This window comes from Hypomesus transpacificus, chromosome 9, assembly GCF_021917145.1.
Source record: "Hypomesus transpacificus isolate Combined female chromosome 9, fHypTra1, whole genome shotgun sequence".
Lineage (NCBI taxonomy): Eukaryota > Metazoa > Chordata > Actinopteri > Osmeriformes > Osmeridae > Hypomesus > Hypomesus transpacificus.
Window position 1 is genome coordinate 6,469,546 of NC_061068.1, and position 20,229 is coordinate 6,489,774.

Here is a 20,229-nt window from a genome sequence, read left to right on the forward strand (position 1 = left end):
TTTATTGTGAAAACATTGCACTTGCATAATGTATTGAAAACAAGTATTGTAGAATGTGGTGAACTGGATGTGTTGGTTCTTCATAAGCTTATATGTGCTGTAAAGAAACTGTTGAGATGAATGGCAGGGATGGTCAGTGCCCCAAGTTCCCATAGACACACCTGCTGTTTATGCCCAGCCCCTGCTGACACAACATAGAAATCTGTAAAGAACAAACATGGCTTTAGTCTCTTGTATGTCTTATGTCTTTTAAGTCTTATGCATCGAGGTTAAAGTTACCTGGAATTCTTGACATTATGTTGTCCCCTAAAACTCTGTTGTCTTTGAATGGAAGTTAGATCATGTTTGTAGGTTCCCTCATAGATGTCTGATTGACGTTTTACATAGCTTTCTGTGTCCTCTCTGAGTTAAATAGATTAGAATTAAGGCACATAGTTACACATGTTTACAGCATATTCCTATACATAACTATAACCAACAAGCACTTGTTTAAGATTAGATGACAATGACGAGTGGATGTCTTTGGGATTATTTACCTAAGACGTTTTCCCATGATTGTCTGAAGAAACTTTCTGGCAGAAATTTGACCCAGGACTTTCCTGTAGCTGTTTGTGAATATGGCATCAGCATGTCTTTCTGACCTGAACAATAGATAGTTATGAGCACATCAGGAACAATGTGATCAAACCAAAACATTTTTTTATCTGAACTTTTAAATCAGATAGTCTGCACAGCTTTTAGTAAGAAATGCAACAGTGAACAAGAAATGAGAAAATTGGCTGTGGCACTAACCTTATCTCAGATTGAGCAAGGGGAGTGTTGTCCTCTTGCTTCTCTGGTATTTGATTTTCTATAGAGGAGGTCATCAGGATGGATGTGTCCCTCTGTCCAAACCTGGCAACATACAGCAAACCAACTATGACAACTATCTGTAAACTATGTACCAAACTATTTGTTTTTAAGTGTTTAAATATGCAAAAATATGAAAACCACAAGATTCAATCTTTCAGATGCATCTCTTGTCAGAATTATCAAATGTGTTAATTACAGAGTCTGTCTGAGGTAGTGTCACTTGTAAAACAAATAATCACATGCCAGTATTTCAGATGTATTCAGGTCACATGAATGCCCAGTAGCTCATCTGCATAATAATTCTCTGTTTCTTTGTCCGCTAAAGCTGTGATACTGTGCAAATGTTACACCTTTTAGTGACTAATACAGACCAGTTGACCCTTGTTAGCATAACAAGAGCACAGGGCACATTATGGCAAGCAGAGTGACCCATGACAAATATAATGCATCATATTCATAGACAGTTTTCTGGCCGTGGTGATTTCTTTCTCCCTTATGGTAACAAAGTCTTTGTCAAACACATCTCATGTTCATCAGTCTATTGTTATATGATCATTGCACACAACCATTGCTCATCAAAGACAGAACATTCAATAATTAAAAACAGATTATAGTGTGTAGGCTACAGTTTACAAAAAATTGTGAAAGGTTGACCATTGTTAAAGTATAAACCATACTACAACTAATGCATTCAAAAAATCTTGTCGCAATTTGACAAGAAGATGCAAATAAAACATATTTTTTGTCTGTTTCATAAAGAAATGCAAATGAAAAAAAACACTTAGTTAATTAATTATTGCTCTTAGTCAGTTTGTCAATTGGCTTTGTGCCTGAATAGTAACTCACAAGGTTGCCATGAGGAATTCTGCAAATTATACTGATTTGCTCAAGGATTCTTGATGCAGTTCATAGATGGTTTATAGATTTAGCGTCTGCTAAATGCATAAATGTAAATGTAGATGATTGTTGTAGCCCTATTGACAATAATACTGACTGGGTTTTCCACTGTTTCATCGATGTCCTTCAAGAACATCATTCAAATCATTTTAGATATGTAAATATTAAGGTATTGTTTTAGTAGAACACAAAACCAAAATTCAAAGGCAACTTCAAAAATACATTGAAAAAATAATAGTTTTCTGGCATTTGCCAAATGAGTTCAATATTTTCACATCAATTATGATTATCCAAAGTCCGGTGGAAGTCCTTTGACTTACCTTATTGATGGGTAGACTGGGGAGCCTGATAAAGACATGACCAGGCAGCAAAACACCAGCAGTGCAGCTCTTTCCATCATCATGGCAAGGTCTGGGGAAAGTGGACTGCAAGAAGAAATGACAGTGTTAAAATTACATTACAAAAAACGCTGAAACCACAGTTTGCCTTACTTGGCCTCATATCTTTGCAGTGGACATTGGGTTCCAGTGAAAGTACACAGAAAACACCCAGGAAAAATTGTTTCATTCTGTCATCATAATTGGGTTTACTTTAAGATTTTATCATTTTAATTATAAGTGTGACATACCTTAACAATTGTCAAGCGTAGTATGAATGTACTAAATATGTTACCTGGATTAATCCTTTGTCTGAGTTTTAAGGCTTGTTATCCTGCTATCCTATCAATTCTTTGTGTAGGATTTTGTAATCATCTCTACCTTTGTAAAGTGTGAGGTTCTAACTACAGGACAGAGAATGGATTTATAGCACTCTCCTTTATAAACCTTTTTAACTAAGCCAATAGTAGAGCACAGTGACATCATTTATGGTAATATTCCCTTTTTCTCTCTCTCTCATACACACTCAGTCGAAGTTGAGGTCACTTATCTCAGCACCCGCCTCTCTCTGATTACACAGTAATCTGAAAAAGAAAACTAACCATCACATCAACTGTAACTTTATATGTTTTTATTAATATTCAAACCATGAATTTAAACCATTTAAACCATACTTAATATAGTTTACAACTAAAATCATGCATTGTAATATTTTTGTGTGGTGTTTGTCCCAGTGAATGGAACGATTTGGATGGAACGTTTCAAACGGAAGTTATTCTAGACGGACGCAAAACATGTTACGTACCAGAGGATAATTTGGACAAATGAAACCTGGAGAAGTGTTATTTGTGTTTTAAATGTGCAGACTATAAAACATTAGAAAATCTGATCGCCATGCCTCACCATATGAACAATGAGAAGCCATGGTTGTAGCGCTAGTTGTTGGTTGTGACTTGTATACTGTTGTATTTAAGAGCAAGCTGCTGACTAGACAACAACAATACTTGCTTTTATCGATAGATTAGTTAGTTGAATAACAAGGATGAAATACACCACGGGATTAAGATTATTTGTACCATTTCTACAACAGTGGTCTCCTAAAGGTGACAAGGTTAATCACAGGTTTTGTTCAAAGTTAATTAGTATCCCGTCAAAAGAGAAAAGCAGGGTAGATCAATTCAAGACACAGTTATCTACTGGTCCAAATTTTAAGGATTTCGTTAAAGGAGCTTCTGTCTACCCAAAGCCTGTTGGGGATTTTGATGACAGATATGAAGCAGACGGGCACGCCAATCAATCAGAAAAGGGAAATTCAAGGAAAGGTGTGTGTTATCTTCTTTTCAGGGGTGGGAAAATGTATTTTCAACAACAGTCTTCCCTCTGAATGTTAATTTGTTTACATTTCTAATATAAAATGTTTGCTTTACTCTGTATTACAGTGTGTTTTGAAACGTATGGCTGTCAGATGAATGTAAATGACACAGAAATCGCCTGGTCCATATTGCAGAAAAAGGGTTATGAACGCACAACTGATTTTACTGAGGTATGGAGCAACATTTAACTAAGTTAGATTAATGGATACTAGTCAGCATTTTTCCATTTTTGAGACTCATTGATTCTCTAATCTTTTCTAGGCTGATGTTATTCTCCTTGTGACATGCTCCATAAGGTAAATTACATATACTATGGGAAAGAAGTAGTGGGATCCTTAACAATTTTTAATGAGCTTATCTTTTTTTGTTATACTGCCTTTACAGAGAGAAAGCTGAACAAACAATATGGAACAGACTACAGCAACTCACAGCCCTCAAGAAGAGACGGTTAAAGAGTCGCACACCAATGAAAATTGGGGTTTTAGGTATACAATCATTTACTTGTAAGTTGATGCAGGTGAAACATTGGATGTCACAGTGTCTCTTTTCCTCTGTGTGTTTGGTCAGGTTGCATGGCAGAGAGGCTAAAGACGGAGCTACTGGAGAGGGAGAAGCTGGTGGATGTCCTCGCTGGCCCAGATGCATACCGAGACCTTCCCCGTCTCCTCTCTGTGGTCCATGGTGGCCAGCAAGCGAGCAACGTGCTGCTCTCTTTAGAAGAGACCTATGCTGACATCATGCCAATCCACCACACCCCTCAGGGATACAGTGCTTTTGTGTAAGTGTCACTCTCTGGCTGTCTCTGATGTAGACCTGCATACAACCTAGTCTGTAGGCCGTGTACTGTAAGGTGATTTTTTAAATGAACCTTGACGTTTTCTTTCGTCCTTTAAAAAAATTGTCATAGGTCTATCATGCGAGGATGTGATAACATGTGCAGTTACTGTATAGTTCCGTTTACACGAGGCAGAGAGAGGAGTCGACCAGTGGCCTCGATCTTAGAGGAAGTTCGCATCCTGTCTGATCAGGTTAGTTCCAGCCTCTCTCAGACCCATGTAATACTGCAGCTGTAGCTGTCTCTATGCATCTCTCCTCTTTATGTCCCTCAGTGGATACGGTTGTGTATTTTCTCAGGGAGTGAAGGAGGTGACACTGCTTGGTCAGAATGTCAACAGTTACAGGGACACATCGGAGGAGCAATTCTGTGGTCCGCAGCCACAGCAGCTGAGTCGAGGATTCAGCACTGTGTACCGAACACGGAAGGGAGGCCTGCGCTTTGCTGACTTGCTTGACAGAGTGTCCCTGATCAACCCTGATATGAGAGTCCGGTTTACTTCCCCTCACCCCAAGGACTTCCCTGATGAGGTATGAGGAAGACCACAGGCTGTTTATGTTGGTTAAACTGTCATTCTGTTCAGGGTGTCACCTGGTATGTGTTATCTCACAGTGTACTGGATGTTGTTTCCTTGCTTCGTCTGGGCAGGTGTTACATCTGATTGAGGAGAGGGCAAACATCTGTAAACAGATTCATCTTCCTGCCCAGAGTGGCAGCAGCACAGTCCTACAGGCCATGCGCAGGGGGTAAGAGGCTGTCCATTTGTATGAAATTAATTAATGAAAAACTCATACTAAACTGTTTATGAAAGTGAACAGATGTATGTGGCCATTTTTTTAATTACAGTTACACAAGAGAAACCTACCTGGAACTTGTAAAGAACATCCGGAAAATAATACCAGGTAGACACTGAGGTTATAAAAGGTTATAAACACAAGGTTATAAAAGCTGAATCAGTTGTACAGCCAGTCAAACAGGCTTAGTTATTGTTTTTCAATGTATTTATCTTTATTTGTGTCTGGGTCCCAGGAGTGAGCCTTAGCAGTGACTTCATAGCAGGGTTCTGTGGTGAGACAGAGGAGGACCATCAGCAGACCTTGTCTCTTCTCAGGGAGGTGGGCTACAATGTAGGATTCCTCTTCGCCTACAGCATGAGGAAGGTGAGCAGACTGGTCTGAACCTCTCTCTTTACGGTTCTTAGTAGAGAGGCTTCTGCCTCTTACAGTTGTGTTCAATTGCTTAAGCACAATTTTGAAAACAGGGCTCACTTTGTCAAAACACAACACACGATTCACACAACTAGACATACAAGTAGCAGAACACCTCCAATCTTTTGCAAAATGAAAATGAAAGTTGTTCAAAACGATACAATCATGTATAAAAATCAATTTCTGTCACCGTATGCCACACACATGGTTCATAAGATTGGACTCTGTTTGAACCAGTTACACACTGCTGTGCAAAATTTGAAACACTTTTACACTAACTATTCTTTTCTAATGATATAACCTGCTTGTCAGAGAAATTGTTCCAGTACAGTATGTACAAGTACATAAATATGTTGACCAAACACAACACACAAGACTAATACTGCACACTGCTGAAAATATTTACAGTATTTCTCCACATTGTCTACGTAAAGGTTGCGTTTTGCACAGAAAATCAGAACATATTTCAAATTGAGTAGGCTACATACTGTAAACCCAGCAAATACATTTGTGGAGACAAATGAAAGTACTCAAATAAAAAATAATAGCAAATAAAATACAGTACATTGTTTCAATCAGGGACTGCGTGAATGTGTACAAAGTACTGATGTAGTGCATATAGTAGGCTACATTTGACTGTACTGTAGACAGTAGAGAATAGTAGTTTTCACCTGTGCTCTTGTCAAAATGTCCAAATTACGGTTGCAACAGTATATCTGCTGAGGTTGGACTGAACTCTCTGTCCAGCCTCTGTGACGGCCTCCTTAGCCGTCAAGTGGCCTACTATTGCTGCTTTTACCTGTCCCCCCCCCCCCCCCCCCCCCCCCCCCCTCCTTTTTTTGCCACACTCTCAATGTTTCCCCATGGTTCACAACATGGTCAACCAATGTTGTTCAAATTTCATTAGATACTGTAAATGTGGCCCTTTTCTTCCACGGCCTCAGGCACTTTAGTGCTTTTATACCTGACGCACGTGTTTGATCCATTCATTCACATGTGTGACTTACATGGCAGTGTCTAAAAAAGGCAATGAAGTGACATAATCTTACATTTCTGTCTAATGTAGAAAAGTGTGTTTAGTGATTTGTAAAGCACTGTGTGTAGTATTTTGCAAAGAGTGTGAGGATGAGAATGTGCTTATAGCTGTGCAGGTCTGGGCTTCTGTTTTGCTCCTTGAGGGTCAGGTTTCTCTAACTGTGTTATTTGACATTTTTGTGTCTAAGCAATCGGAAAACAAACTAACACTGACACGGATCCTGTGTTCTTGGATCTCCCCTAGAAAACCCATGCATTCCACCGTCTTCAGGACGACGTCGAGGGGGAGGTGAAACAGAGGCGGTTGGAGGAGCTCATCCGTGTGTTTAGAGAAGAGGCTGTCAAGGTTAACACTGCCCTTATTGGCAGTACACAGCTCATCCTAGTGGAGGGAGTGAGTACTGCAACTGGATGTCATCTGTACCTTTTTTTGTTCTGTACTGTATCTGATTTGGTATACCTGATCATGCTCTCGTTAGGTTATATAACACACATGAACGAAATGTTCTATAAAATGTTTCCTGTTTTCAGGAGAGTAAAAGGTCTGCCCAAGACCTGTGTGGGAGGAATGATGGGAATTTGAAGGTGATCTTCCCCAGGGAGGATGTGGCCATTCAACCAGCCAGCACTTCCTCTGCTCCCATAACCCCTGGGGACTATGTCCTGGTCAAGGTATGATCTACCAAGTTTCACATCAAGGCAACACTCTCAATTTTGTAAACTTATCTGAAATGATGATTATTGAGTTTGAACTGAAATGAATTCAAATGATTCAGAAATAGAAATTCAATAATAGTAATAGGGTGTTGTTCTGTTTTTTTATACAGATTATATCAGCCAACTCCCAGAGTTTGCGAGGCCACGCTCTAAACCACACATCCTTGAGTGAGACTGAAAGATGTTTGTCTGACCCCTGTCATGATGGACAAATGGCTGCAGCTTGAAGCAGACAGGTTCTAAGTCTAACCCTAACTCTAATGTTAACCAATGTCCTAATGTGCACATAATGGACTTTCAAAATGTGCTATGATGAACTTAACCATGGTCACCTACTGAACTGAAAATGATAGATAGATTATCAAAATAAATATTGATAGAAAAAATTTGTGTTCAAAGAGGCATACATATGAACATACTGATTAAGTATTGTTTTTTGAAGATGAAATTGGGGCAATGAGGGCCTTTAATTTATTAAAATACCCTTTATCCTGTGAACAGAACATCTGTCCCAATCAGCATATAGTCCTGGAGAGAGAAAAATGCAATTCATTGAAATGTACTACAGATATGTTTTAGACAGTAAATGGGTCATAAACTCAAAATACCAACACACACACACAGTATATCACTGTACCTTAAGGACCTGCAGCTGAGTGTTCACAAGGTTCATCTTTCCCAAGGATGGAAGTGGATACCCCCTTCCCAGTTGTACTAGAGAGATAAAGATTAGATTATGTGTCCAAAACTAAACTATACTTTAAAGACAGTGCCATTACAGTACAAAGCAGATTGTGAATTTGCAAACCCACAAAACCCACTCACCATTAACTATGGGTATCACTGCCAACTTCAAGACAATCGTGAAGATGTTGTCCAGAGTTTTCACCTGTTTGATTAAAGATGACATAGCTCTTCACATTCAAATGTATGAATCCAGAATTACTTTAGGCTTGTTTTGGATGTTTGGCTTTATTGTTGTTTACCTGAAAGTCTCCCACATTACTTGTTCCCAGTGTCATCTGAATCCTGTGGAAAGTAAACATTTGTTTTGTTTGTTGTTGTTTTTCACGTGACACATAATCATACAAATGCATCCTTGCCCTCCTCCCATCCCCACAGCAGAGAAAAAAGAAAGAAAGATAAAAAATATATAAAACATCAAATACAAAAATATGTGGAAGAAACTGTGTGTGTTTGTGTGCATGTATGCATCCATAAGCTTTTAAGCACTTTATATTAGCACTTGAATGGACTCTTAACACTCACTTGTTCAGGGTCAGAGTTCCTGCCAGTTTCATGCCTGTCACGTACATTCGAGCACTGACACTGGCCTCCTGTGGAAACAAAAGAACCTGATGAGTTCATTATAGTGCTGTCACACGATTAAAATATGTAATTGCGATTAATCGCATGAATGTCATAGTTAACTCGCGATCAATCGCAATTAATCGCACATTTTTATGTATTCTAAATGTCCTTGATTTCTTTTTGTCCCATTATTTTTTCTCATTTTAATGCTCTTAACAACATGGAAAAGTGGATTGGATTGCTTGGTTGCAAATGTTTTGGCTTTGGTATATTCTCAGCTTCAAGACAGCCGGCTGAAGCCTGTCGGCGCCGCCGGTGCCGCATGAAGTAGATTACACCTATTGCAATCGCCTGGCTTTGACGAGGGGGCGGAGAATTCGCATCAGCTGTGTGCTTGGCCATCAAGTGGTATTTCAGACTGGACGTGCTGATAGATAACTCAGTTCACAACGACAAAACTCACGGATCACTTTGGTCTTGTCAATGGAACCATTTGGGAACTTTTTTAAAGTAAGCTTTCCATTCAGAATCTTATTGGCATCCATTTCGGCGTCTCGCGCTCGCCATCCACTCAACGTAACGTAGCCTACTACTCTTTTGCCGGCTCGCAAGCCCGAAGAAGTGTGCGGCGTGCCTGTTGTTTTGTTTCCGGTCTAGCTAGATCCGGTGTGGTGTTGTAGTTTTTATAACGTCAGTAGTTGCAACCGTTACAACAGCATGTGAAAAAAACTACAAAGTTTGCTAGGCCAAAAAGAACGTTAAACTCGCGATGTAAAAAATTACGTTAAACTGACAGCACAGTTCATTACTATATCAGCAGTGCTTGAGTGACTGCATTCCACCTCCTTGTCCACAACTGACCATGTTCAGGACAAAGAGAGGGGACAGCGTGGTGTTGGGCTGGATGGCGTAGGCCGTCACAGTTCCAGTGGCCTGCAATGTCACGTTGTTGGGTTCAAAAGTGATGATGGGCTGCTTCGTCGATTTAACCAGCAGTTTCATCATCAGACCAGGAAAACGCTGTGCAATCTGAAAACAAAGAGCCACATTTCTACTGTAAGCAAAAGCTGGCAACCTCAGTCAGACACATTTGACTTCAAGCCATCAAATTGAAGGAGATCACCTGTGGAATGAACACTCCAAACGTCCTCGTATTCAGCCGGATGGGAGAGATGGAGGGGATCTAGCAGAGGAAAAGTATGGTCACCTTTCACTGAATGAGTGCCCCTAAACATTAAATGATTAGAACGATGAGAATGAAGCTCACCATGTCATCCGTGACATACAGACTGAGAACTCCGGTTTTGTTGTACACAAAGCCAGCAGAGTTGGGAGTGAAGGAAGAAATCCCAATGTACAGCATGTTGTTGATCTGAGGAGGCAGGGAGAATGGTGTGGCGGAGAAAGGAGGCTCCTGGTGGGCTCCAATGTTGTAAAACTCCCCCTTCAGAGGAAGAAGGAGTATGTGACAAAGAGAGAGGGAGATAGAGAAAAAGATGGGAGAAGGAATAGATATTCAAACACGTCAGACAAACTGATTTGGTGTAATCTTGCAAAATACTATATGTAGCTTATAAGCTGTCTGTATTTCTTTCCATCTAACCCAAATGGCACCTGCAATTCATGAATAAAGATTTATGGACAGAATATACCTCACCTTTAAGCTGAAATCAATGCAGGATTTTGAAATAGCTGGTGATTCCACCAAGGAATATTCAATCTCAGCATCCTTGTCCACTTTGGCTAGAACTGTAACATAAGACAAAATCCACTTTATAAATGCAACCAGGACATCCATAGTTGTACAGCTAACATAATTATTTACAGTTGTTGGGGACTTGAACAATATTTTACCATTGAGAGTTTTCAGCTGAGGGTTCATGTCAGTAATAGCATTAGCCACCAGGGGGCAGATCTGGAATGAAAACATCACAACAATGGTGAAGTAGTAACAAGGCACCAGAGGTAACTACATATCCTAAGACTGTCCATGAAAACACACTTCACCTGTTTCTGTATTGCATTGCGCAGGGCCTTGTTAACGTAGGACCGGAAGAGGTTGTACAGCCAGCTAGAAAACAGGAACCACACCATTTACAGAAGAAGAGAAACAATCAACTGAAACACATTACAGTAAGAGTGGTTGTACTTTCAAGTAAACAAGCTAAGACAACATTTGCCTCTGAAGTGGATTTACCTGGCTCCGCCATGAAATTTGACTTTGGCACTGCCCAGGTCTGTCACACAATTGACACTGCTAACTGCAGGCCGACCTGTCTCATCGCTCTTGATGGCAATGCTTGTAGTAATGGTTAATCCATTAATTCCCAGGTCAAAAGAGCCACTGTCTTTTCTGTGTTGTAAGAAAACTTGGGATGAGAACCATCTGCAACAATGTATGTACCCCCCCTCCCCCCTTAACTCTTGAGGTATAGTTTCCCCCCTACACACACACTTACATGAACTTATATCGAACCCTCCAGTTACCATGAAGGTTGAGGAAGGCGTTCCCTATGGACAGGCTGACACCTGTTCCTGGCACCAGTCCCAGCCCAGACTCTGGTAATCCCAGACTCACTATCCGTATTCTGTAGCATGCAAGAGGACAAAAATATATGTACTTTCCACACTACTATACAAATGAATGCATATTACAGCATCAGACTGTTTTTCTTACCCGGTCAAACTGTACTTGACCCTGCCAATGCGAGACACTCTCTGTGACCCTGAGAGGTCTGGGACCGTGATAGTGTTGAGTTTTTTCTGCAGAGATGCCATGCCAATTTTTCTGCCTGGAAAGACGAAAACGGAGGGTAAGAAACAGTCAAAACTGAATTACTTACCTTAATACTTATGAAACCTACCATATTCAAGGCCTTTGTCAGTGAGTACCACCTTGACTCCAGGGTTGATAGCAAGTGTCAAGGGGAGGAGAGCCAAAAGAGTCAGCCATGCGGACATCTTGACTGCAGTCAACTGTAGACAGACACAATCAATATTGTACTCTTTGTTATGTTGTTAGGTTAATAATAACATAAATCTAAATAAACTTACTGTACTCCTGGAGAGATGAGTAACCTACAAATATAAGGTGTGTCACTCTGCTTTTTCTTCAGAAGGATTTTAATAAAACCTAGCGTCTGAGACGGAATATCTTTAAAAGTCAACGTGGCTTGATGATTTATTCAGTAATGCAGCACTGGTTCAGGAAGACACAAAAAGCACTTACACACAAGACACAACCCATTATATAGCCTGATATGAAGAAAATCTCCAGCCTTGCATAATATTGTTTCCCAATGTTCAAGATTTTCCATCTCACCTTGGCCAAGGCCTCTTACAGTTTTTCTCAGTTGTTAACACACAAAAAGCAAACATTTGGCACAATTGCACAACCTTCACTTCATGTACCAATTGCTCAACCCAATTTTGCACTACTTCACACTCCCTTATCTGCTTTAGACTCTGACTTTCCTTCTTTACACTCAGATGTCAATTACACATCACCTTGTTGTCAAAACACTAAACACAATGTTCAGTTGTTGCACACACTTCTCAAGTAAAATCTCAAAGCATCAACCTACAATACACAAATATTCAAATCTCTAAACATTCAGGTCAGTTGAGCAATTTGCAATCAGGACTGTAGCATAAAAGTGCCTTGAGCGTCTGTTTTGAGTGGTGAACAATGGAGAACTTAGAACATATTGACAACCAGAGAAGGAGAGGGGTAAGAGTGAGAGGAGGAGGACAAGAAGGAGGGGGACAAGGAGGAGGAAGAGTAGGAGGTCAGAGAGAAGGAAGAGGACAAGGAGGAGGAGAAGGACAAGGAGAATAAGGAGGAGGAGGAGGAGAAAGAAGAAGGAGAACGGTCATCTCTAATGAGATTCGGGCCACTGTGGTAGACCATGTGCTCAACCATGGTTTGAGCATGAGGGAGGCTGGCCAGAGGGTCCAACCAAATCTCAGCCGCTTCACAGTTGCTGCCATCATTATAACCTTCAGGATGGAGAACAGGTACAAAATCTATTTGCCTTGTGTACTGTAATACTGCATATCAATAGAATACAGTGTGCTCACAGTATTTGTATTTTGCAGGACTGAAAGAGAACCACACTGTGGAGGAAGAACATGCACTTTCACAGCCGAACAGGAGACTGACATTGTGAAAATGGTTTGTGAAAACAACACTATCACACTCTGACAAAGATAAAAAGATAAAAACCAGGATCCTGGCTGACCATGCCACATTCAGGAACCAGACCGTCAACCTCTCTACACTGGACCGTGTTCTCCGCAGGAATGCCATGCGGATGAAACAAGTGTACAGGGTCCCATTCAACCGGAACACTTGCGGTTGACCACATCAAGGAGTTACGGCGAGAGTTTGTGCTTGTAAGTCCCATACATTCAGCACTGACACATTCATGTATTGTAATCCAATATTGTTCCTTTTCTACAGTGTCTCCCTGTACCCCACTGTGTTGACCTATCTGTGTCCATACTATAACTTGCATTACTGTATCATGCTGTCTGTTTCAGCGGATCCAGGAGCATGACACAGCTAATGTGCTGATGTGAATACAAAAAATGTTTGCTGCATATGTGTGCTGTTTTATGTTTGACTATGAAAAAAGTAGGCCTACACTGAGACATTTTACAAAAGGAGAAATGGCTCATTCTCCAGAGTCATTGTCATTCATATGGTGTGTTCCACTTCTATAGTTGTGTTTTCAATTTTGCACTACAGTGTGCTGTGAATGCTTGGTAGTGTGCAGCAAATGCTTAGTTGTGTGTACTGTTATGAATGGTATGTGTGTGTAATTTGAAAATATGGCTGTGTGTACCAAATGAAAACACGAGTTCCATTTTGTGAACAGGTAAGAGATTTGATGGCAAAGAGTCATCTTGCAAAGGGAGTGTCAGGTTTAGCATTTTGTGTGTGAGGTTTTCAGTTTTGTGTGTGCAGTTTTGAAAAAACCATTATTGTTTTGAGAAATATGTGTTAACAATTGTGAAAAACTCTAACAATTGTGAAACTGTAAACCAACATGCGTGCTCACTCATTATTATGTCCGCTCAAAACCTCAGACACTAGTTCACCCCTTCTACTCATCCAATGTGTGTCACCCTCAAAAAGATCGACATGTGTGCCCTTCCTTACTTAGACTATCTGGCAAGGTATTCCAGAAGGCGGGGTTTGTGAAAACACTGCGTTGGGCAATCCTAAAATGAGGCAACCTCTCTGGGTTTTCCGTTCCAGAAAGAGAGGTGACGAAAACATTTGGTCAGTGTCCATGGTAACTTACTCTGTGGACCTAACCTACTCGCTAGCATGTTTCCCATGACAAACGCTGCACTTCTACCTATCCCACACAGTTGGCAGACATGGGGTGGCCAAACAACTAAAACTAATTCCCCTATGGTTTGAAAGAAGATGGGAAACTGAACAGCGCCACACCACAATCTTGACCCTTACCATGTATAATATAATTGTTTTGCTTTACACTGTATTACAGTGTGTTTTTAAACATATGGCTGTCAGATGAATGTTAACGACACAGAAATCGCCTGGTCCATATGGCAGAAAAAGGGTGAAGGTGATCTTCCCCAGGGAGGATGTGGTCATTCAACCAGCCAGCACTTCCACTGCTCCCATAAACCCTGGGGACCATATCCTGGTAAAGGTATGATTTCCCAAGTTTCACATCAAGGCAACACTCCCCTTTTTGTAAAGGATTTAGAGACAGAAATGTAATAATTGTAATAGGAAATCAGGTGGCTGAGCGGTTAGGGAATTGGGCTTGTAATCAGAAAGTTGCCGGATCGATTCCCGGCCGTGCAAAATGATGTGTCCTTGGGCAAAGCACTTCACCCTACTTGCCTCGGGGGAATGTCCCTGTACTTACTGTAAGTCACTCTGGATAAGAGCGTCTGCTAAATGTAATAGGGTGTTGTTCAATTTTATTTTTTATACAGATTATATCAGCCAACTCCTAGAGTTTGCGAGGCCACGCTCTAAACCACACATCCTTAAATGAGACTGAAAGATGTTTGTCTGACCCCTGTCATGATGGACCAATGGCTGCAGCTTGAAGCAGACATGCTCTAGCTCTAACCAATGTCCGAGTGTGCACATAATGTACTGTCAAAATGTGCTATGTGATGAACTGTACCATGGTCACGTACTGAACTGAAATGATAGTTAAATTATCAAAATAAATATTGATAGAAAACATTTATTGTGTTCAACAAGGCATACATATGAACATACTGATTATGTATTGGTTTTTCAAGATGAAATTGGGGCAATGAGAGCCTGTAATTTATTAAAATACCCTTTATCCTGTGAACAGAACATCCGTCCCAATCAGCATATAGTCCTGGAGAGAGAAAATTGAAATAATTTGAAATGTACTGTTTTAGACAGTAAATGGGCCATAAACTCAAAATACCAACACACACACATACACACACAGTATATCACTGTACCTTAAGGACCTGCAGCTGAGTGTTCACAAGGTTCATCTTTCCCAAGGATGGAAGTGGATACCCCCTCTCCAACCGAGCTAGAGAGACGAACACTAGATTATGCTGTGTTCAAAACTAAACTGTACAGACAGTGACATTACAGTACAAACCAGATTGTGGATTTGCGAACCCACAGAACGCACTCACCATTAACCTTGGGTATCACTGCCACTTTCAAGACCATCAGGAAGATGTTGTCCAGAGATTTCACCTGTTTGATGAAAAATGACATAGCTCTTCAAATTCAAATTTATGAATCCAGAATTACTTCAGGCATGTTTTGGATGTGTGGCATTATTGTTGTTTACCTGAAAGTCTCCCACATAACTTGTTCCCAGTGTCATTTGAATCCTGTGGAAAGTAAACATTTGTTTTGTTTGTACACATTAGTTTTGTTTGTTGTGACACAATCAAACAAATACATCCTTGCCCTCCTCCCATCACCACAGCAGAGAGAAACAAGAAAGAAAGAGAAAATATATAAAACATCAAATACAAAAATATGTGGGGGAAACTGTGTGTGTTTGTGTGCATGTATGCATCCATAAGCTTTTAAGCACTTCATTTTAGCACTTGAATGGACTCTTAACACTCACTTGTTCAGGGTCATAGCTCCTGCCAGTTTCACACCTGTCACGTACACTCGAGCACTGACACTGGCCTCCTGTGGAAACAAAAGAACCTGATGAGTTCATTACTATCAGTGCTTGAGTGACTGCATTCCACCTCCTTGTCCACAACTGACCATGTTCAGGACAAAGAGAGGGGCCAGCGTGGTGTTGGGCTGGATGGCGTAGGCCGTCACAGTTCCAGTGGCCTGTAATGTCACGTTGTTGGGTTCAAAAGTGATGATGGGCTCTTTCGCCGTCTTAACCAGCAGTTTCATCATCAGACCAGGAAAACGCTTTGCAATCTGAAAACAGAGCAACATTTCTACTATAAGGAAAAAACTGGCAACCTCAGTCAGACACATTTGACTTCATGCCATCAAATTGAAGGAGATCACCTGTGGAATGAATGCTCCAAACGTCCTCGTATTCAGTCGGATGGGAGAGCTGGGGGGGATCTAGCAGAGGAAAAGTATGGTCACCTTTCACTGAATGAGCGCCCCTAAACATGAAATGATTAGAACGATGAGAATGAAGCTCACCATGTCATCCGTGACGTACAGACTGAGAGCTCCGGCTTTGTTGTACACAAAGCCAGCAGAGTTGGTAGTGAAGGAAGAAATCCCGATGTACAGCATGTTGTTGATCTGAGGAGGCAGGGAGAATGGTGTGGCGGAGAAAGGAGGCTCCTGATGGGCTCCAATGTTGTAAAACTCCCCCTTCAGAGGAAGAAGGAGTATGTGACAAAGAGAGAGGGAGATAGAGAAAAAGATGGGAGAAGGAATAGATATTCAAACACGTCAGAAAAATAAACTGATATCTTGCAAAATACTATATGTAGTACATTTAGTCATATACTTTAGTAGTATACTTTACTGTAATACTGTGAAATACTACACACAGTATGTATTTCTTTCCATCTAAACCAAATGGCATCTGCAATTCATGAATAAAAATGTATGGACAGAATATTCCTCACCTTTAAACCGAAATCAATGCAGGATTTTGAAATAGGCGGTGATTCCACCATGGAATATTCAATCTCAGCATACTTGTCCACTTTGGCTAGAACTGTAAAATAAGACAAAATCCACATTTTAAATGTAACCAGGACATCCATAGTAGTACAGGTATCATCTTAATAATTATTTACAGTTGTTGGGGACTTGAACAATATTTTACCATTGAGAGTTTTCAGGTGGGGGTTCATGTCAGTAATAGCATCAGCCACCAGGGGGCAGATCTGGAATGAAAATATCACAACAATGGGGAGGTAGTAACAAGGCTCCAGAGGCATGGCAGGACATAGGGCTGTGGGGGCCCCTGGGCTTGAGTCATTTTCGGGCCCTACCTTCTATACATGACTTTAAATAGAACAAAATGATATATACACAAGCTATGTATTAGAGCTACATGACTTTGGATAAATTGAGAAAAAATTAGAGATCACAATTCTGAACAAACAACTAATCAAAATAACATCATTTATGTTAATTGCTGAAGTCTATTTAAAATGTTTAATTCATTTGAATTATTTAAAAAAACTTTTACGGGCGGGGCCCCATACTGGGTGGGGCCCATGGGCTGGAGCTCAGTCAAGCCCAATGGTGAGTCCGGCCTTGACCAGAGGTAACTACATATCCTAAGACTGTCCATGAAAACACACTTCACCTGTTTCTGTAGTGTGTTGCGCAGGGCCTTGTCAATGTAGGAACTGAAGAGATTGTACAGCCAGCTAGAAAACAGGAACCACAGCAACCACAGCATTTACAGAAGTAGAGAAACAATCAACTGAAACACGTTACAGCAATTTAAGAGTGATTTTACTTTCAAGTAGACAAGCCAATACAACATTTGCCTCTGAAGTGGATTTACCTGGCTCCACCATGAAATTTGATGGTGGCACTGCCCAGGTCTGTCACACAGTTGACACTGCTAACTGCAGGCCGACCTGTCTCATCGCTCTTGATGGCAATGCTTGTAGTAATGGTTAATCCATTAATTCCCAGGTCAAAAGAGCCACTGTCTTTTCTGTGTTGTAAGAAAACTTGGGATAAGAACCATCAGCAAAAATGTATGTCCCCCCCCCCCCCCCCCCTCCTCCCCCCTTAACACTTGATGTATAATTTCTCCCCTACACACACACTTACATGAACTTGAGATATCGAACCCTCCAGTTACCATGGAGGTTGAGGAAGGCGTTCCCTATGGACAGGCTGACACCTGTTCCTGGCACTAGTCCCAGCACAGACTTTGGTAACCCCAGATTCACAATCTGCATTCTGTAGGAAACAAATGTATGTACTTTCCACACTGCTATAAAGATGAATGCACATTAGAGCATCAGAATGTTTTTCTTACCCGGTCAAACTGTACTTGACCCTGCCAATGGGAGCCACTCTCTCTGACCCTGAGAGGTCTGGGACCGTGATAGTCTTGAGTTTTTTCTGTAGAGATGCCATGCCAATCTCTCTGCCTGGGAAGACGAAAACGGAGGGTAAGAAACAGTCAAAACTGAATTACTTACCTTAATACTTATGAAACCTACCATATTCAAGGCCTTTCTCAGTGAGTTTCACCTTGACTCCAGGGTTGATAGCAAGTGTCAAGGGGAGGAGAGTCAAAAGAGTCAGCCATACGGACATCTTGACTGCAGTCAACTGTAGACAGACAACATCAAGTTGTTAGGCAAACAATAGCATAAATCAAAATAAACGCACTGTCCTCATGGAGATCCGTGTACAAGTATAAGGAGTGTCACTCGGCTTTTTTTTACTCCAGTTCTTAAGAATAACAAAGAGTATACGAAGAGAACCCAGCTAACACATGACGTTGCGGCAACGTTGCTAGAAAGTGCTCATTTGGTCACCCGCGACATACGTTCTTTATGGTCTGCAGATCAGATACTGCTCATTTTGACTAGCAGAAGTTCCATTGTTCCCTACAACTGACCAATTAGTTTTGCCACACCATTTGCTACAAGACTAATCCTAAACGGAAATTCTGGTGTGGACTAGCACTTCCTTTTCTGTCGAACAGAGAACAGAAACATTCCTCTTGCACAAAAAAAGAAGAAGAAAAGAAATATAGACTTTGAATGTGGCATAAATTACACCTATAAACTGAATATTTCTCAATTATATTAGGTAAAGTTTCAGGTCAACAACTTTTTTACATCTTGAAAATCAACATGAATCAAAGGTTACTTTATTCTGTTGATGGGAGGTAAACCAATTCACAAACAGCAGTCTCAGTCTGTGTGGTGGCCCTGGGGATGGGACAGAAGGCCATATGATACCATCCTAACTTGATTCACTTTAGGCCCTTGAAAGAGCTGTGTGTCTGTCAGAGCTGAAGATAAAGCCACAAGACTCGTGATGAATTAGCCACCGAGCTACATTTTTATTGAATTATGCCAGGACTGAAGTGAAAAGAGCAAGGCGGAAAATTGACTTGTGACTTTGAATGTCTGAGTTGGATATCCTTATGGAAAGTTGTTTGGTGTGCCAATTGCACATATTTTCTTTTCTGGTGTTCTACATTTACATTTAGTCATTTAGCAGAGGCTCTTATCCAGAGCAACTTACACTAAGTACAGGGACATTCCCCCCGAGGCAAGTAGGGTGAAATGCCTTGCCCAAGGACACAACGTCATTTTTTGCCACGGCCGGGAATTGATCTGGCAACCTTCAGATTACTAGTCCGATTCCCCAACCGCAAAGCCATCTGACTTCCCAACCATCCATCCAACCTCCCTAACTAGCCATCTGTTCTCATAAAGAATACTAAAACAAACAAAACTAAAACAAAAGATTGTCTACCTACTCAAGTTGCAGCCTTTGCTGAGTATCTAGTATTACTGTTCACCTTGTGACATAAGATTGTGACCCAAATATCTGCACTACTATAAGGTTGACTGATAAACCGCTTGAAAATCTTTTAATCAGCATTAGATAGTATATTCCAAATAAACCCTTTACCATGTTCACAAATGTGCTATATTGGGTTTACCGCCTATTTTGTATTTCATATTCAAATTGTGTAAAACACACAACTCATACTGTATATTGGTTGAAAAGAGTATTATATTAAAAGTACTTACCTTAAGCAGAAATCAAACAGAAGCAGTTATGTTCTCTCCTTCGGGTATAGCCTGCTGGCTAGCTGCAGGGCTGACTAAAACTAGTAAGACGTAAGAAGTAAGACACATGACCTTTAATTCAGTCTGCTGAACCAGGAAGAGCTAATAGACGGGGACCAACCAGACAATAGGGGAATGTGAGACAAACTATTTACAACCAAATTCATGATCTTGAATGTGTCCTTTTGTTTTACATTCCAGAAAGCAAGCAAAACTCAATGAATATATTTTTTGTGCCAATAATCACTGATTATACTTAGGGCCAATAGAGGCTGACTTTTAAGTCCATTAATGTCTGTCAGATTTGATGAATGTCTGTAATAGAGTTGAATGACTATGGTGTG

General features: G+C 40.7%; 4 protein-coding genes across 7 annotated transcripts; 1 reads left to right on the top strand and 3 right to left on the bottom strand.

The window, feature by feature from the left end:
* Nucleotides 1-275: 275 nt before the first annotated feature.
* Nucleotides 276-2,152, bottom strand: ghrh (growth hormone releasing hormone). Its single transcript, XM_047026616.1, has 4 exons — nt 2,070-2,152; nt 793-894; nt 537-641; nt 276-402 (listed from the first exon to the last, which is right to left on the bottom strand). Exons 1-4 carry the CDS (start codon nt 2,150-2,152, stop codon nt 276-278), a joined length of 417 nt encoding a protein of 138 aa, XP_046882572.1.
* Nucleotides 2,153-2,904: 752 nt separating this feature from the next.
* Nucleotides 2,905-7,821, top strand: cdk5rap1 (CDK5 regulatory subunit associated protein 1). The gene is made up of 13 exons (XM_047025672.1): nt 2,905-3,448; nt 3,566-3,669; nt 3,761-3,795; nt 3,884-3,984; nt 4,067-4,277; nt 4,407-4,527; nt 4,634-4,864; nt 4,983-5,080; nt 5,181-5,236; nt 5,364-5,494; nt 6,822-6,971; nt 7,109-7,249; nt 7,405-7,821. Exons 1-13 carry the CDS (start codon nt 3,169-3,171, stop codon nt 7,519-7,521), a joined length of 1,776 nt encoding a protein of 591 aa, XP_046881628.1. The 5' UTR covers nt 2,905-3,168; the 3' UTR covers nt 7,522-7,821.
* On the bottom strand, nt 7,653-12,098 carry LOC124471253 (bactericidal permeability-increasing protein-like). 2 transcript variants are annotated; one of them, XM_047025674.1, is made up of 16 exons: nt 11,688-12,098; nt 11,470-11,581; nt 11,283-11,397; nt 11,065-11,193; nt 10,803-10,958; nt 10,613-10,676; nt 10,460-10,520; nt 10,263-10,354; nt 9,873-10,049; nt 9,729-9,788; nt 9,467-9,634; nt 8,564-8,631; nt 8,281-8,323; nt 8,120-8,183; nt 7,932-8,008; nt 7,653-7,822 (listed from the first exon to the last, which is right to left on the bottom strand). In XM_047025674.1, exons 2-16 carry the CDS (start codon nt 11,564-11,566, stop codon nt 7,781-7,783), a joined length of 1,413 nt encoding a protein of 470 aa, XP_046881630.1. In that variant the 5' UTR covers nt 11,567-11,581; nt 11,688-12,098; the 3' UTR covers nt 7,653-7,780. The 2 variants fall into 2 exon arrangements, with proteins under 2 accessions (XP_046881630.1, XP_046881629.1); XM_047025673.1 differs by having other exon boundaries at nt 11,660-12,098.
* A 2,730-nt stretch (nt 12,099-14,828) lies between these two features.
* LOC124470893 (bactericidal permeability-increasing protein-like) lies at nt 14,829-19,951 on the bottom strand. 3 transcript variants are annotated; one of them, XM_047025081.1, is made up of 16 exons: nt 19,847-19,951; nt 18,293-18,404; nt 18,106-18,220; nt 17,895-18,026; nt 17,620-17,775; nt 17,416-17,479; nt 16,927-16,987; nt 16,724-16,815; nt 16,287-16,463; nt 16,143-16,202; nt 15,882-16,049; nt 15,733-15,800; nt 15,445-15,487; nt 15,284-15,347; nt 15,098-15,174; nt 14,829-14,988 (listed from the first exon to the last, which is right to left on the bottom strand). In XM_047025081.1, the coding sequence occupies exons 2-16, from the start codon at nt 18,387-18,389 to the stop codon at nt 14,947-14,949; spliced, it is 1,416 nt and encodes a 471-aa protein (XP_046881037.1). In that variant the 5' UTR covers nt 18,390-18,404; nt 19,847-19,951; the 3' UTR covers nt 14,829-14,946. The 3 variants fall into 3 exon arrangements, with proteins under 3 accessions (XP_046881037.1, XP_046881039.1, XP_046881040.1); XM_047025083.1 differs by lacking the exon at nt 19,847-19,951 and adding an exon at nt 18,625-18,717; XM_047025084.1 differs by lacking the exon at nt 19,847-19,951 and having other exon boundaries at nt 18,293-18,642.
* Between the last annotated feature and the right edge of the window lie 278 nt (nt 19,952-20,229).

Coding starts and splice junctions, on each gene's coding strand:
- ghrh (XM_047026616.1), bottom strand. CDS start 2,152: ATGATGATGGAAAGAGCTGCACTGCTGGTGTTTTGCTGCCTGGTCATG. Junction 642..792: donor CTTGCTCAATCTGAGATAAG/GTTAGTGCCACA, acceptor TCTATTGTTCAG/GTCAGAAAGACATGCTGATG. Junction 403..536: donor ATCATGGGAAAACGTCTTAG/GTAAATAATCCC, acceptor TATTTAACTCAG/AGAGGACACAGAAAGCTATG.
- cdk5rap1 (XM_047025672.1), top strand. CDS start 3,169: ATGAAATACACCACGGGATTAAGATTATTTGTACCATTTCTACAACAG. Junction 3,985..4,066: donor AATGAAAATTGGGGTTTTAG/GTATACAATCAT, acceptor GTGTTTGGTCAG/GTTGCATGGCAGAGAGGCTA. Junction 7,250..7,404: donor GGGACTATGTCCTGGTCAAG/GTATGATCTACC, acceptor TTTTTTATACAG/ATTATATCAGCCAACTCCCA.
- LOC124471253 (XM_047025674.1), bottom strand. CDS start 11,566: ATGTCCGCATGGCTGACTCTTTTGGCTCTCCTCCCCTTGACACTTGCT. Junction 10,355..10,459: donor TCAGCTGAAAACTCTCAATG/GTAAAATATTGT, acceptor CTTATGTTACAG/TTCTAGCCAAAGTGGACAAG. Junction 8,324..8,563: donor GGAACTCTGACCCTGAACAA/GTGAGTGTTAAG, acceptor TACTTTCCACAG/GATTCAGATGACACTGGGAA.
- LOC124470893 (XM_047025081.1), bottom strand. CDS start 18,389: ATGTCCGTATGGCTGACTCTTTTGACTCTCCTCCCCTTGACACTTGCT. Junction 16,988..17,415: donor GCAACACACTACAGAAACAG/GTGAAGTGTGTT, acceptor TTTTCATTCCAG/ATCTGCCCCCTGGTGGCTGA. Junction 15,488..15,732: donor GGAGCTATGACCCTGAACAA/GTGAGTGTTAAG, acceptor TACTTTCCACAG/GATTCAAATGACACTGGGAA.